General features: G+C 42.2%; 1 protein-coding gene across 1 annotated transcript in view; it reads left to right on the forward strand.

The window, feature by feature from the left end:
* The window catches only part of LOC308288878 (neural-cadherin), a gene marked incomplete at both ends in the record, with an annotated part of 433,302 nt that overhangs the window by 261,485 nt on the left and 158,060 nt on the right, over positions 1–13,757 (forward strand). Inside the window, one exon of the mRNA XM_080730353.1 lies at positions 5,768–6,000. Coding sequence (XP_080586479.1) covers positions 5,768–6,000 — 233 coding nt within the window. The remainder of the gene's footprint in view (positions 1–5,767; positions 6,001–13,757) is intronic.

Here is a 13,757-nt window from a genome sequence, read left to right on the forward strand (position 1 = left end):
CTCTTTCTCTCCTCTCTTACACACACACACACACACACACACACACACACACACACACCACGCACGCACACACGCACGCGCACACAGAGCTATAAAACACAGACACATCCAAGGCTATCGAGACACTTAATAGTGTCAGTGAGATCATTAAAAAATAATGAAAGGCTCCCTCCTCTGTAATCTCTGTTCTCACTTCTCTAACTCTACCCTCTCTCTGTCCCTTCTGTTGACAAGTGTTGCATGAGGAACGGTGTGCATGTGTGTGTATCCGTCAAATTGGCACCAGGGGAAAGCATGTTTGTCTGTGTGCCAACAAATGTTTGTGTGCATGTGTGTGTGTGTGTGTGTGTGTGTGTGTGTGTGTGTGTGTGTGTGTGTGTGTGTGTGTGTGTGTGTGTGTGTGTGTGTGTGTGTGTGTGTGTGTGTGTGTGTGTGTGTGTGTGTGTGTGTGTGTGTGTGTGTGTGTGTGCGTGCTCGTGTGTGCGTGCGTGCGTGCGTGCGTGCGTGTGTGTGCGAGGGTACCTGTACATGCACGCAGGCGTGTGCAGGTAATTAAACTACTGCGTGCAGCCTCTCTTCTCAAGGGAACGGTGTTCTACATTACCCATAATCCTTCGCTGGCTTGTGCCAATTACAGGTGTCCTTGTTACTGAGAAAGAGGAGGAATGTGTGTGCCTGCAAATGTGTCTGTGTGTGTTTTTTGTTCCTGGGTGGCTGTGCCACCCAGATTGTGCTTAACCACTTCAACCCTACGTAATTCGGTAGAGGTGTGCATGGGCACTGCCCTCACGATTCAATTCGATTACCATTCACCAGGTAACGATTCCATTCCATTCGATTATATTATGCATTGCGATGCATCACATTTTTCTATATTATTGAACAACATGGCACATTTCAGTCAATACAAGCAGTCAGATATACTCAATACAATATTTATGCCAAATATCGAAATAGCTATGCATTTATGTGTTCCCCCTTTCCCTCAACACAAAATCTCTTTGTCGTTGATAACCGACCTACGGGTTTTAACCACGTTGCAACGCGCTGTGAGCATGTAGATCTGCTATTTTCACGGAATGTTCGCCTACGAAGACATTCCCAGAATAGTGGTTGTTAGAAGCACCTCCAATGTGTCCACATCGTGTTATTGTTTGATATCATATCCTTGGCACTCTGCCGTGTCTGTCTCCTGCATCCATGGCCTCCATGTCCAGTACGTCGGTAGCATTGGACCTTGGCTTTAAGCTGCTGCAACCTCTTCCCAATGATTATTCATCACTATATAACGTTTCAACCGGCTGAAATATTGAAGTGGCCTTGCTGTAAAAACGGTTCAACGGGTGCACAGGGAGATCTGCAAGGGAATGTAGTCCCATTGACTCGCACTTGCATCATTAAAATGCAACCTGATTTAACTACCAATATGTCACACCAACCAATAACTGTACATGTATAAGTGGATGATGTGTGTGTGTGTGTGCATGCGTGCGTGCGTTTGTGCGTGCATTGCATGCCAATTGGTATTGGCATGCATTTGTAGTCTTTGGTTGTGACCCAAAAGGAGTTAGTTGAGCTGTTGTGGACAGATACAGTAGTTAGGATTAGGATGCCTCCTGATCGCTTCCCCATTGGGGAGGTTTTCCAGGCATGTCCAGTTGGGACAAGGCCATGGGATAGGCGGCAGGCCCAAGGACCAGGTGGCGGGATTAAACCTCCAGCATGCCTTTGTGTAATCTTTGGTTATGTCCAAGAGGAACCAGTTGAGGGAATTTCCTCGGGCATTAGTCAAGTCCTCCAGGGAGGTTTTTCCAGGCTCGTCCAGCTGGGAGGGGGCCACAGGGCATAGACCAAGGACCAGGTGGTGGGATTACATACCCACAACGGCCTGGGAATGCCTCAGGATCCCCCAGTCCCCAAGTTAAATTAGCTTAATATGCATGCAAAGTATTCTATTCAATGGATACACATTTAACTACTGATGAGAAAAAAAAGAAGAAGAAGAAAAAAGAAAACCGAAGAAATAGAACTGGCTCAACTGGAGGATTGATTGTGGGGTCATGTGAGCCAAAGAGTTGAAGCTCACAACGCCTTGCTTTGCATTGTGAGCCTGTACTGTAGATCTGCTATTTTCACAATGTGGCCTCTTCCTTATATTCTTTGACAATTTGGCCAATGTTTGACCGAATTGTATTGTATAGTTTGTTGATTACTTGCATTTAATTTCATTTACTTATTAATAAAAAGGTCTTAAAGGTCCCGACATATAGGTTGAGAACCACTGTGCTACACTAGGTCGGTGAACAAAGATTCCAGGACTACCCGGGCAGTTCGCTCCCTACTGAACTAGGGCCCGGTTTGAGACGAGCTCCACTCTTCCTCTCCATCAATCAAGTGTCACATGCTGGTGTCACATCATCCATCAGTCAAGTGCAACATCCATTCCTCCAGTCAGTCTAGTGTCCCATCCTGGCTCCAGGCTCCAGGCACCAGCCAGTCCACTGACTACATCAAAACCCCTTTAATGTCCTCTGCCAGATTGCTCTCGATTTTCTTTTTCTTTTTTTTTTTCTTTTTATTTGAGCCATTTAGGTGTTTTTCCCCTCCAATTTACAGTTTACAGTTAGGCATTTAGCAGACGCTTTTAATCCAAAGCGACTTACAATAAGCAGGTTAATACATCAATATAATAAGCAAGCTAATACGTCAGTACATCAACAACAATATGCATAGGAATATCAATCTATAAAAATAATAACATAGGTAGAACACGCACCTAATAATAAAACTTTCTAAAACCTAAAAATGCTATCTAGCTTCATGTGTGGTCACCGAGGGAAGTGGAGTGTTACAGTACTGCTATGAGTTTAGGTGGAGTCTGAAGAGGTGAGTCTTCAGTCCACGGCGTAAGCTATAGGGAGTGAGTCTGTAGTTCTAAGTGCCACAGGGAGTTTATTCCACAGTTTGGGGGCCAGGAGGGCAAATTGTCCAGGATGAGTGGATTTTTATCCTGTTTTTTTTAGGGAGGGTTCTGTCAGCATTACTGTGTTGGCTGATCTGAGTGAACAGTGGGGTTGTAGGGGTTGATAAGGTTTTGGAGGTAAACTCACACAGTTAACATTATTATGTTAACTGTGTGAGTTTCTCCCATCTTGTTTTGGGAGAGAGACTAGATATAGGGATGGGCATTTGGGCATTTTCTTGTGAACTTGTACATTTGGAGACGTGTTGAATAATCATAGTGTAACTATTTATCTAAATTAAAAACTACATTGCACATAAACAGTGGTGTAAAGTAACTAAGTATATTTACATAAGCACTGTACTTAAATTTGTAGTTAACGGCCGAGGAGCCCAAAGTTTTTTCTATGTCTTTCACTGCTGGCTTCTCCTACCTGTTAAAGCGGCCGCTAATCCAGTTCCCATTGTGCGTGATCGAACACTGCTATGCATGGTGTGTTTGCGTATTCCATCAGCTTCTCAAATCCTTTTATTTTTTTTCAATTGATCCATAAGTTCTCTGTCTGTAAGCTGCCGTGTTTACACAGAAAGCCAACGGGCCAAAATAGAGGACGGACCATCAGCTTCCGGTTCACGGTCTCAATGTTAACTGGTCCGCTCAATAATGTGTCCGTGTAGAAACCGATCACGGAGCATTAGTTCCGGCCTATTTTAGTTCCGCCTCGATAAAAAAACATTTTTTAATTAAAGCTTATTAAATCTTCGGGTTCCTCGGGCATGGCAGGGAAGGGGTACAAAGGGGTATTTTTTTGGCAGAGGTTGAGTTAAGTGCACTGGAGTATTTAGTTACTTTGTAGATTTTGATTACAAAACATACATTACAGCCCCTATAGTATACATTTCGGCCATTTGAATATAGCCAATCTACAAGATCATAATGCCGCATGTGTCACATCGACCCATTGTGAGCTTGTAGATTTTCTATTTTCAAAAGATCTATTTGAAAATGGTTGAAACAGGACATTCTGCATACTGTAATGAGTACTTTTTACTTTAAGTACATTGTGATACCAATACATTTGTACTTTTACTGAAGTAAATTTTAAATTCAGGACTTATATGTAGTTATAACAGTATTTCTACATTGCAGTATTGATACTTTTACTTAAAGGGAGCGTGACACCGGCCGAAATTTAACATTATGATACAGTAAGTCACGTGGTGTTTCTTCAAACGGTCTGAAAAGGAGGCGGGGCCGTATCAGTTAGTAGTGAATGTTGTGCGGTGCCTCGCAATGTATACTTCGTCCGTCCTGCCGTGCCGCGCACAACGTGATGTTGTTAGCGTGTAGCAGCGCCGCACCGCACCGCAAGGCTATTTTGGAGAGCTATTGTGTGTGTACACACACACACACAGGCTACACACACAGAGTGTATGAGCCACGGACCTCAGTCCTCCGAGACAGCAGGACATATGTCTGCTAAAAGGGCTCAAAGCTGCCGAGGAGAAAGGAGATCGCTGGACGCTCGTTCTCCATCTTTCCCAGTGGGATCCATAATCACGCGTCCCGGCCAGGTCCTCCAGTCAGGTTTAGCGGAAGACACAGCAGGGTATGGCCGACAAAACCGTCCCTTAGACGGGGAGAAGCGCGTTGACCCTCGTAAAGAATCTCTGACACCTTTTTTTGAAGAAGACATGTACTTTTTTACCATTTTATAGCGAATGGTGTATAATTTTTACCCCTAGAACTGATAGTTTTAAAGTTGGTTTAGAAAGTCGGAAACACGCCTCGGACAGCTTTTTTTGGGGCAGTTTCAAAAGATAATGATATGGATACTCGACTCCGCGAGTCTCCGCCCCTCCCCCCATATTAGCCCAATCAAATTAATGTATTGCCGTTACTGTACAGAAAGTACTACTTTCAGTACAGTAACTACAATAAATTAATTTGATTGGGTAATTTAACATGGGGGTACATGACATCATTAAAAAAAATGGCTAATTTGATAGCCATAATTAGCTGTTTTGGCCGTGTCACGCCCACTTTAAGTAAAAAATGGTGAGTACTGGTTCCACCGCTGGACACAACAAATGTATATTAGTTTTTCTTTCTGGAAATGTTTTCCACTGCATGTGTTTTGATAATTGGCTCTATCAGCTACGGGTTCAGACAGAGCAAAGCCTTTTATTTGTTTTAGAAGACAAGCCATTAATAATTAAAAAGGAATCTCACCAGGTTTACGTGTAGAATAGAAGCAAACTGGTTGTTCTGGTGTTAACATTATAGATTTGTGTACATTCATTTGATACATTACGTTGGATGAATCAACAAGTTCATGTCAGTCAGTAGTAGCAGTGCACGTTATGTCGGCACATCAAAACACTATGAAACACTTGTAGGACTGATTAATGCGTTAAATCCAGTCTGAGAACTGCTGACATACACACACACACACACACACACACACACACACACACACACACACACACACACACGGTTGTAAACAGTGTCGTGCACAGCCACGTCACTGCTCACCTTTTTATTGCCCTTGTGTGTTGATTTGTTTTAGCAAATTAACACAATCAATTAGCGAGTGTAAATTTTTCACATTGACTTTCCTTCATCCCTTACACTGTTTCTGTGCTTCAACCTCTCGAGTCTCTGCTGGCCTCCTCTAGATTGTAACACTGTGTCTGCGTGTGTATACGTGTGTGTGTGTGTGTGTGTGTGTGTGTGTGTGTGTGTGTGTGTGTGTGTTGTGTATGTGTGTGCGCGTGCGTGCGTGCGTGAACGTTTGCGTTACAGGCATCACTGCCAAGGAGTTCATCGACCAAAGAGGGAAGCAACCGAGCCGATATGAGCTCCTGTTGGACTTCCTGTCTGAGATGCTCTCCGTTGCCCGTGACAACATCAACATCTTCAGCCTGAAGGACACGGGCGCCAGCAGGGAGTTGGATGTTCGCTTCGCCGTCAGCGGTGGCCCTTCCTACTTCCGGCCCGAGAAACTGCACGGTTATCTGGCCGCTCATAAACAAAAGGTTTGTGATAGTTGCACAACTGTATGAAGGACGTGGGCTTTATGGCAGTGGTTCTCAAACTTGGGGTCGGGACCCCAAGTGGGGTCCCAAAATTATTTTGTTCGGTCCCCAGATGATTCGCTTTTTTTTCTCTCACTCAATGGTAAACAAACCAACAGGGTATCTGCACATTTATAAAGTGACAATTTAAGGAGTTTCAAGACCGTTTTAATACCAAACTGGCCAAACTGTCAAATATTAAGTAAGCACGATCGAGGCGAACAATTGTGAAAATAGCCGATCTACATGCTCACAATGCCTCGCGTTGCGAGCTGTTGTGAGCATGTAGATTGGCTATTTTCACAATAATTCTCTGTGGAACCGAGTCACATTAAATGTAATACCTACAATTCTAAGTGCTTGTCAGGGTGGGGGTCCCCAGTTCAAATATGTTTATTTTGGGGGTCACGGCCTAAAAAGGTTTGAGAAAACCCCTGCTTTATGATTACCACCACTTTTCTTGGGAGACCCGCTGTGATTGGACAGTAGTCGCTGTGATTGACAGCAGTAGCGTGGGTAGTAGTTTGCTTTGGGGGCTGCATGCCTGCAGCCTTCCCTGGTGGCGGCGAGGAGAACTTCATTTTGTGTTACCATATAATGCGTGGTTGCGTGATGCACACATCAGTGATTCTCAATGTGGATTCTAGGGACTCTGTTACTTTAGGGGGCTTTAAATTGACCCTTAAGTATCTACTCTAACAGTGTACAAATGGAACCCATGAACCAAATGGGTTCCATTTGTACACTGACAGAGTTAGGGGGAGACCTTGAAATGTAATAGTTTGAGAAACAGTGCTCTAGACTGCCGTTGTGTTTACATTTGAACTGACACCAGAGAGTGAACGTTCTCCCAAAATGCTAAGACATATGCTTTATATAAGCCTATTCATTGTTGTTTATTGCTCCTGCCGCCGTGCAGAACCGGAAAAATAAATACATTGTCCACACAAAAAAAAAGAGCATTTAGGACTTCTGACAGTTCTCGTTTTTGCAACTATGCCTAAACCTTAACCCTAACCTCAGTAAAACTGTGCCTGCATGCCAGGGAGCCAATCAGGCTCCGGTATGAGGCGGGTCCATCCCATCACGTGGTTGGAATCCACAACAGCGCATCAAGGACAGGTTGTTATTTAGATGCAGTCCATTTTAATGTGTGTCAGACGGTCAAGGGTTTGTGCAAGGCACTGCAGCACTGCTGTAACAGTTTGGAGCGTGTCCTCAGAAGACACAAAGCAATGGCGAGGGTTGCACGTGTTTCTTGCTGGCCTTAAAGGTGATACACCATGCATTTAAAAAGTATTTATGTCATATTGTTTATGTCCCAAAAACGTTTTTCAAAAGGTTTGAGGCTAAATTACTACTCCTGAATAGAGAGCCTCTCTCATTTTTGAATGGCTCTCAGAGCATTTCAGCTGCAGTACCACCTTTGGCCTGAACTGCGCCACCCCCCCAAAATCCTTTTGAAAAAAAAAATATTTTTTTGAAAAAGATTTTTTTTGAAAAATTATTTTTTATTTTTTATGATGACGTCACAATCGGCAGATGACGTCACAATCGGCAGCAAATCTGAATAGCCTGTTTTGAGAACCCGTGGGATACTTTTAACCTTCGCCTTCTCAAAACCAGAGAAAGACACAACGGTCAGAAATGGGACTTTGTGAGGATAGAAGGTGCTAGTGGGACCCCAAAAAAAGGTTTTAAAATAGGAAAAGTGAAATTTCATGGTGTATCACCTTTAACCGTCTTTCTTCCCCGCAGCTTACAGCCTCTAGTGCTGTGTAAATACAGTTTGGCAGTTGGAAGTGAAACTGTTTAGACCCAGCAACCATGACAAAATATTTGTATCAGTGTGCCATAGGCAAATTAACGTCTTCTACAACCACAACAAGGGTATCAGATACTATATCACGTTACTGCCCTGGTCTGTAGATCAAAGTGACTTTCCTCTCATTTGTGAGGTGTGGGCCACTCACTTTAGAGAGAGAAGCCATATAATGCTGTGGAATCTGGAAGTTCACGTTTATTTGTCTGCACTGCAGCGTTATGTGGTGCAATGATTAGGCTATCTTTGAGCGGTGCCTGCCGCTCCAACATTTGACCGAGTGTGTTTGTTCTTTTATGAATGAGCACGGCTGTACAGATGTGCCTTTTAAAAACTTCACGTGTCCTGCCATTGGCAAGACAGTAGATTTCCAGTGGATTGGCAGAACATTGAGCTTGTAAATCAGCTATTTGTGCTTTTTTTCATGACCTTCTCTGACTTTGACGTTTAAATCTACCTATGAAGGTGGATTCTGCTTTTCAAAGGGAATGGAGTGGTTTCTTGTCATTTGTGGGTTTCTGCTAAAATACTCTCCATTCTCCATAACAATTTGAAAGAAAAACTAGACCAGGTCAACCTGGTTGTGCCAGACCCCGGTTCTGCCAACCCTCTGGGCCTATAAATTTAATGGTACATTTATAGGCTGTCTGTCCCTTTATAGGCTGTCTGTCCCTCCCTCATGTCATCATCATTTGTGACATCATTGTGATCATTGTGCGGTCAACCTGGTTGTGCCAGACCCCGGTTCTGCCAACCCCCTGTCTGTCATCATCATTTATGACATCATGCCTTTTGTAGGCATGTCATCATCATGTCATCATCATATATACCCTTTATATAGAAAACCCGGACAGACCGACATTTGCTTATGTAGGCCTACCCATTTCATGGGTCTGGCAAAAACTGGAAAGAAACCTGTGGAAAAAATACATTTGAAGGAAATGTTCAGGAAAAGAGCAGTAAAGCCTGAAGACTTTAAACGGTAGCACGGCAACAACAGCTGCGGTGCTGTTGAGCAGCCTTGAAATGAATGGACAGGGATTTAAAGTTATTCCTCTAGGTCATATAGCTTGAGCATATAGCTCAAAGGCACTGCTCACTTCACACTGGGTATGATTTCTTTGGTGTAATTTGGCTTTCTGTGTATCTGTGTAGCCTACTGTATGTTATTAACCACATAGACACAAACCACAACACAAAGCCATGGAACGCTATGTGTGCATGTGCCTGCATTTGTGGTCTTTTGTATTGCAAACTCCAAACTTCTTCAACATAATTGTGGGCTCGCCTATAGGCGAGCACACTTTAGTTCTTGTCATTATTTATCTATCATGCATACTGTAGACGGGAACTTCGGTTCCGTTCTACTCCTACATACTTAGTGAGAAAATGAAAATAAAAACATCAATGTGTTCAGTTTACAGTGGCGAAGTGTGCTATTATTTTCTATAGCAATCGGCCAAATGGTGGCGCTGTAGGAAGCCTTCGAAAGTGCGATCTTTGAACAGGTATAGCTCATGCTGTGTTATACATACAGCCATGAAACCTGTATACACTTATGCGTCTCCTCATGCCGAACAACTTTTACCCTCTAACTTTTGACCTCTGACCTTTAGGTCTCCCACAATTCGGAATTATATGAAAAACAGTAAAAATCTATCTCCTCCTGGGTTTTTTTCGTTACGCGCACGAAACTTTTTTTTACATGAACTTTGGACCAATACGGTCAGATTTATCTCGGCGGATTTCTTTTAAAGTGAAATATAATTTTTTAATAATTCAATGTATATTGCGGTTTTATGCAAATTATTCTTCGGCCTCTAAATCATACATGCAAAGTTACACGTTCATGGCATTTGGCAAAGATGTAGAGGGTTAGTCAAAGTATCACTGAAACCAATTTTATTCCAATCGGCCAAAGGGGGGCGCTATACGAAGCGTTTGAAATTTCAAACTTCAAACGGGCATAAGTCATGACTCGTTTCGTTTGAAGTCATGCAACTTGCTTACACGCGTGCTTTGACTCGAGCGGAAGACATCTGTGTCATTGTTAAGTAAGCGCCGCCCATCGATTTTCCGCCATTTTGAGCAGTTTGTAAAACGCGTAAACCCGCTTTTATTCTGGAATTTTCGCTCCACGTGCACAAAACTTTTTTTACGTGAACTTTGGACCGATATCTAAAGATCTGTCAGATCGGATTTCTTTAAAATGTAAACATGCTTTTTTAATAATTCAATGAATATTGCAGTTTTATGCAAATTATTCTTCTGCCTCTAAATCATCTTGCAAGCACATTCCCAATAGGTCAAGGAACAGATACCACCCTTCTCACATTGGCCTGTTATAGCGCCACCAGCAGGTCAACTTTTGCACAACACATTTTTGGAACAAAATGGACCAATCTTTGACGTCAGTAACGTCAAAGAGAGCACTGCCTGCGATCTTGACATTGTGTACTTTTATAGCCATTGTTTTCTGGCTTGAAGCGAGCCCACAATTGTTTCGAAGGAACAATATTTTCTAGTTTTATAGTTGCAATTGCCATTTTGAAAGGTTTGCCTAAGCCTAGGCCCTAAAGAAAACATGGGTCTGGGGACCTCTCCATACCCAATTCTCGAATCTTTTAATCCATATTAATCAAAACAATCAGACCTATTTGTAATAGCACATACAGTATTCAGTATATATAAGCATATCCTTTCACCGGCCCCATACTGCTGAATAGAAGAACTGTTGATAATACAGTACAGTATACAGCCTTCTCTATGCATGTACAAAAGAAAAAGCACAGTATTTATAAAGATTTCTATTTCCACTTGGCCAAAGGAGACAGACGATCAACACATTAGTAAACATGCCCACAAGCAGCCAGTTTATCAATGAGGGGAAGGAACTGTGCAAAACAATCCACACTATCCAGCTACTTGTATCAACATTTATCAAGGGAAATTTGGGCTTAGAGTTCTCAGGCACTACACATTTCGAAAAATAAAATGATTGGGAAATACGGTCGGAAGTCAAATGATGCATTATCGTTTTCCTTCCCATACCCGGAAGGGATGGCCCCATTTATTGTTCATATCCACACTCGGAGGGACTGCACTGGACTTTCTAGTTGGTTGGGCTTGGCAGCAGCTGAATAGAATAATATTAGGATGATCGTATGCTATTTGAAGGGGAAATGCTGCTCAACAATATTACTATTTAAGTGGTGTCTGTGTTAGTGTTAATATAATACGTAGCAGCTTAATTCATAAACTGTACTCCTAAAGTCCATGCTGTTATTAGACTTTATTAGACTGTTTTGTTTGGCTGGAAATCACTGCTTTTTCTTTGATTCATTGCTTCCACACAGGAAAACACAAGAGTTGTGTTGCATACAGTAGACTACTTGACAAGACAAAGGGAAGGGGGAGCATAATCAGTAATGGGATATACATTAAAATCATTAAATCATGAGCAGTGGTGTAAAGTAACTATGCACATTCACTCAAGTACTGTACTTTTACTTTACTGGAGTATTTCCAATTTCCAGTACTTTACTTCTACTCCACTACATCTCAAACGCAAATATTGTATTAGAGTAGAGTATTTCTACATTGATACTTTTACTTAAGTCTTGTGTTTACCACTACTGGAACACAAGAGGCTGTCCTTATGTTTGAACAGCATACTTTACAAAGCTATGGGGGATAAAAACACTTGTGACCCATACAAATGTTGGTCATGGACAAATAGATGTTGTGTGGCATAAGAGCATTGTCGTCCATGCGAGCAGGTGGCCTTCCTAGTTGAACATACACTAAAGAGCGAGCTCCAGGTAGTTCTGCTTCAGGGCCGTGAGTGGATGTCTGTTTATATAACAAGATGCAGCGCAATGGGGTCAACTAATTATAAAAAGGATCAGAAATGGATCATGCTTAATGTAGCCAACATCTACAAAATGTTAATATACAGTATATCCTTTTTTTTGACAGCATGGATCTATAGAAACTGGAAGATGGTCTGTCTGTCTGTCTGTCTGTCTGTCTGTCTGTCTGTCTGTCTGTCTGTCTGTCTGTCTGTCTGTCTGTCTGTCTGTCTGTCTGGTACTTTAATTATATTTTTATGCCAATACTTACTTTACTTACTGTACTCAAGTACATTTTGTTTACCGGACATTTACTTGTTAGGGTGCACACACACTAAAATACCTATGAGATTGGAATCCCCATTCTGCCAATGTATTTCAATGAGAAGGGGGCGGTTTCATGCCAGTAGAGGATTTCTGCAAAAAAACTCTCATTCTCATTGAAATGCATTGTTGGAATGCGGATTTCACTCTCATAGGTATTTGGGTGTGTGTGCACGCTATCAGACAATTCTACATTGCAGTATTGATACTCTTACTCAACAAAAAAATAAATACTTTACCCACCACTACCATTATTAGACGACATCTTGTTCATATATTGCTGTACATTAGGTTGAGAAACTGTTTTGGGGACACAATTTCATCCTGAACACAAATATTTTTGCTTTGGTATTTATCCAATCAATGCCCCTGGATATGGACTGAAATGTCAACGGTAATGTGTTGTAGCTACTGTATTAGTGTGTATGGACTCAGATGATGAAAGTTGACTTTCCCTGCTGTTATCATAGATGTTGAAATGTCAATATGATGACATTATTGAAAGCCGGTGATCTAGACCCTTTGAGATGCTTTAGTCAGTTGATGTACTTATTGCTGTACAAGTTGTTTTGAAGAGAAGAGACAGTGAGTGTGCGATGCTAGTTTAGAAGCTTTTTATTTATTTTTTCTCTTGAAAAGAATAGCTAAGCCTACACGGATAATCCAGCGTGTTGCTGTTCAGAGTCAAACTAGGTTGGATTTAAAATGGTGTACTACACTGGTGGACTTCCAAGAAAAATGAAATGCAGTTCTTTGTGGCATTTGTCCAGGAATCTGTCGTTTTTAGTCCAACACAGAAATCATCGGGAGTCATTGGGAGTGCCGATGGCGGTTGAAAACAGCTTCTGTGTGCACTCTGAAACATTGTTATGTAATATACTTTCTCTATTGTCTTTCTTTCACCTAATCTGTCTGGGGTACAATTCGATCCTGACTTTTTTGTGGAAAACAATGCCCCCTTTGTTGTAGCCCCCACTCCTGGAATGAAATCACAGCGAGAGTGGAGGAAAAGGCCACAGGGGAAAGCGAGGAGGCGTTCTGGATTGCACTATAAGTATAAAGGAGAACAGGCAACAAAACGGCTTTACCGTCCATACTGCTGGTCAATGTGAGATCCCTCGACAATTAGTCTCGCGTGGCCAGACTGCGATTTGGAAATGCTCCCGCCATACAGTCTGGAATAACGGAAGAAGAATGATGAGTAACCGGTTAAAGCGGAAGTGAAGCCTCCTCCTCACTTCCGTTTCCATCTCACATCGCGCACATTTATCATTATATAAATAAAAATCATCTAAGCATATTTAGCTTGCTGTTTAGTAGAAATGACATTTTAAAATATATTTTCGTGAATGGAAATGCCAGCTGCCATTACTCGCCGTTCAGGAGGAGTAGTTCCAGACTCTATATAGCATTTGGAGATTGTGGAATAGTTGTTCTGGCTACGCGAGACTACTCGACAATAAACTTGCCGGGCTTCGGGTTTGAGATCCGACAGCGATACAACTTGTGGTATACCGTACATTACGTGCATAATCAAACTGACTGAAACATGGCTATCAGAACTAAGTGGCAATTGCGAACCAAAATACATGTTTTTGGTTCCAATTGGATGGAACACAACTCTGCGGTATGCAGCGGTTGGGGGTGAGTGGAAGGGGTACAGGCCATGAACACCCTGTGCTCACTAGGTCTGAGTATTTAATTATATGCCTCCCTTTTTA

Source organism: Nannobrachium achirus (genome assembly GCF_963921795.1).
Source record: "Nannobrachium achirus genome assembly, chromosome: 7".
NCBI classification, from domain to species: domain Eukaryota; kingdom Metazoa; phylum Chordata; class Actinopteri; order Myctophiformes; family Myctophidae; genus Nannobrachium; species Nannobrachium achirus.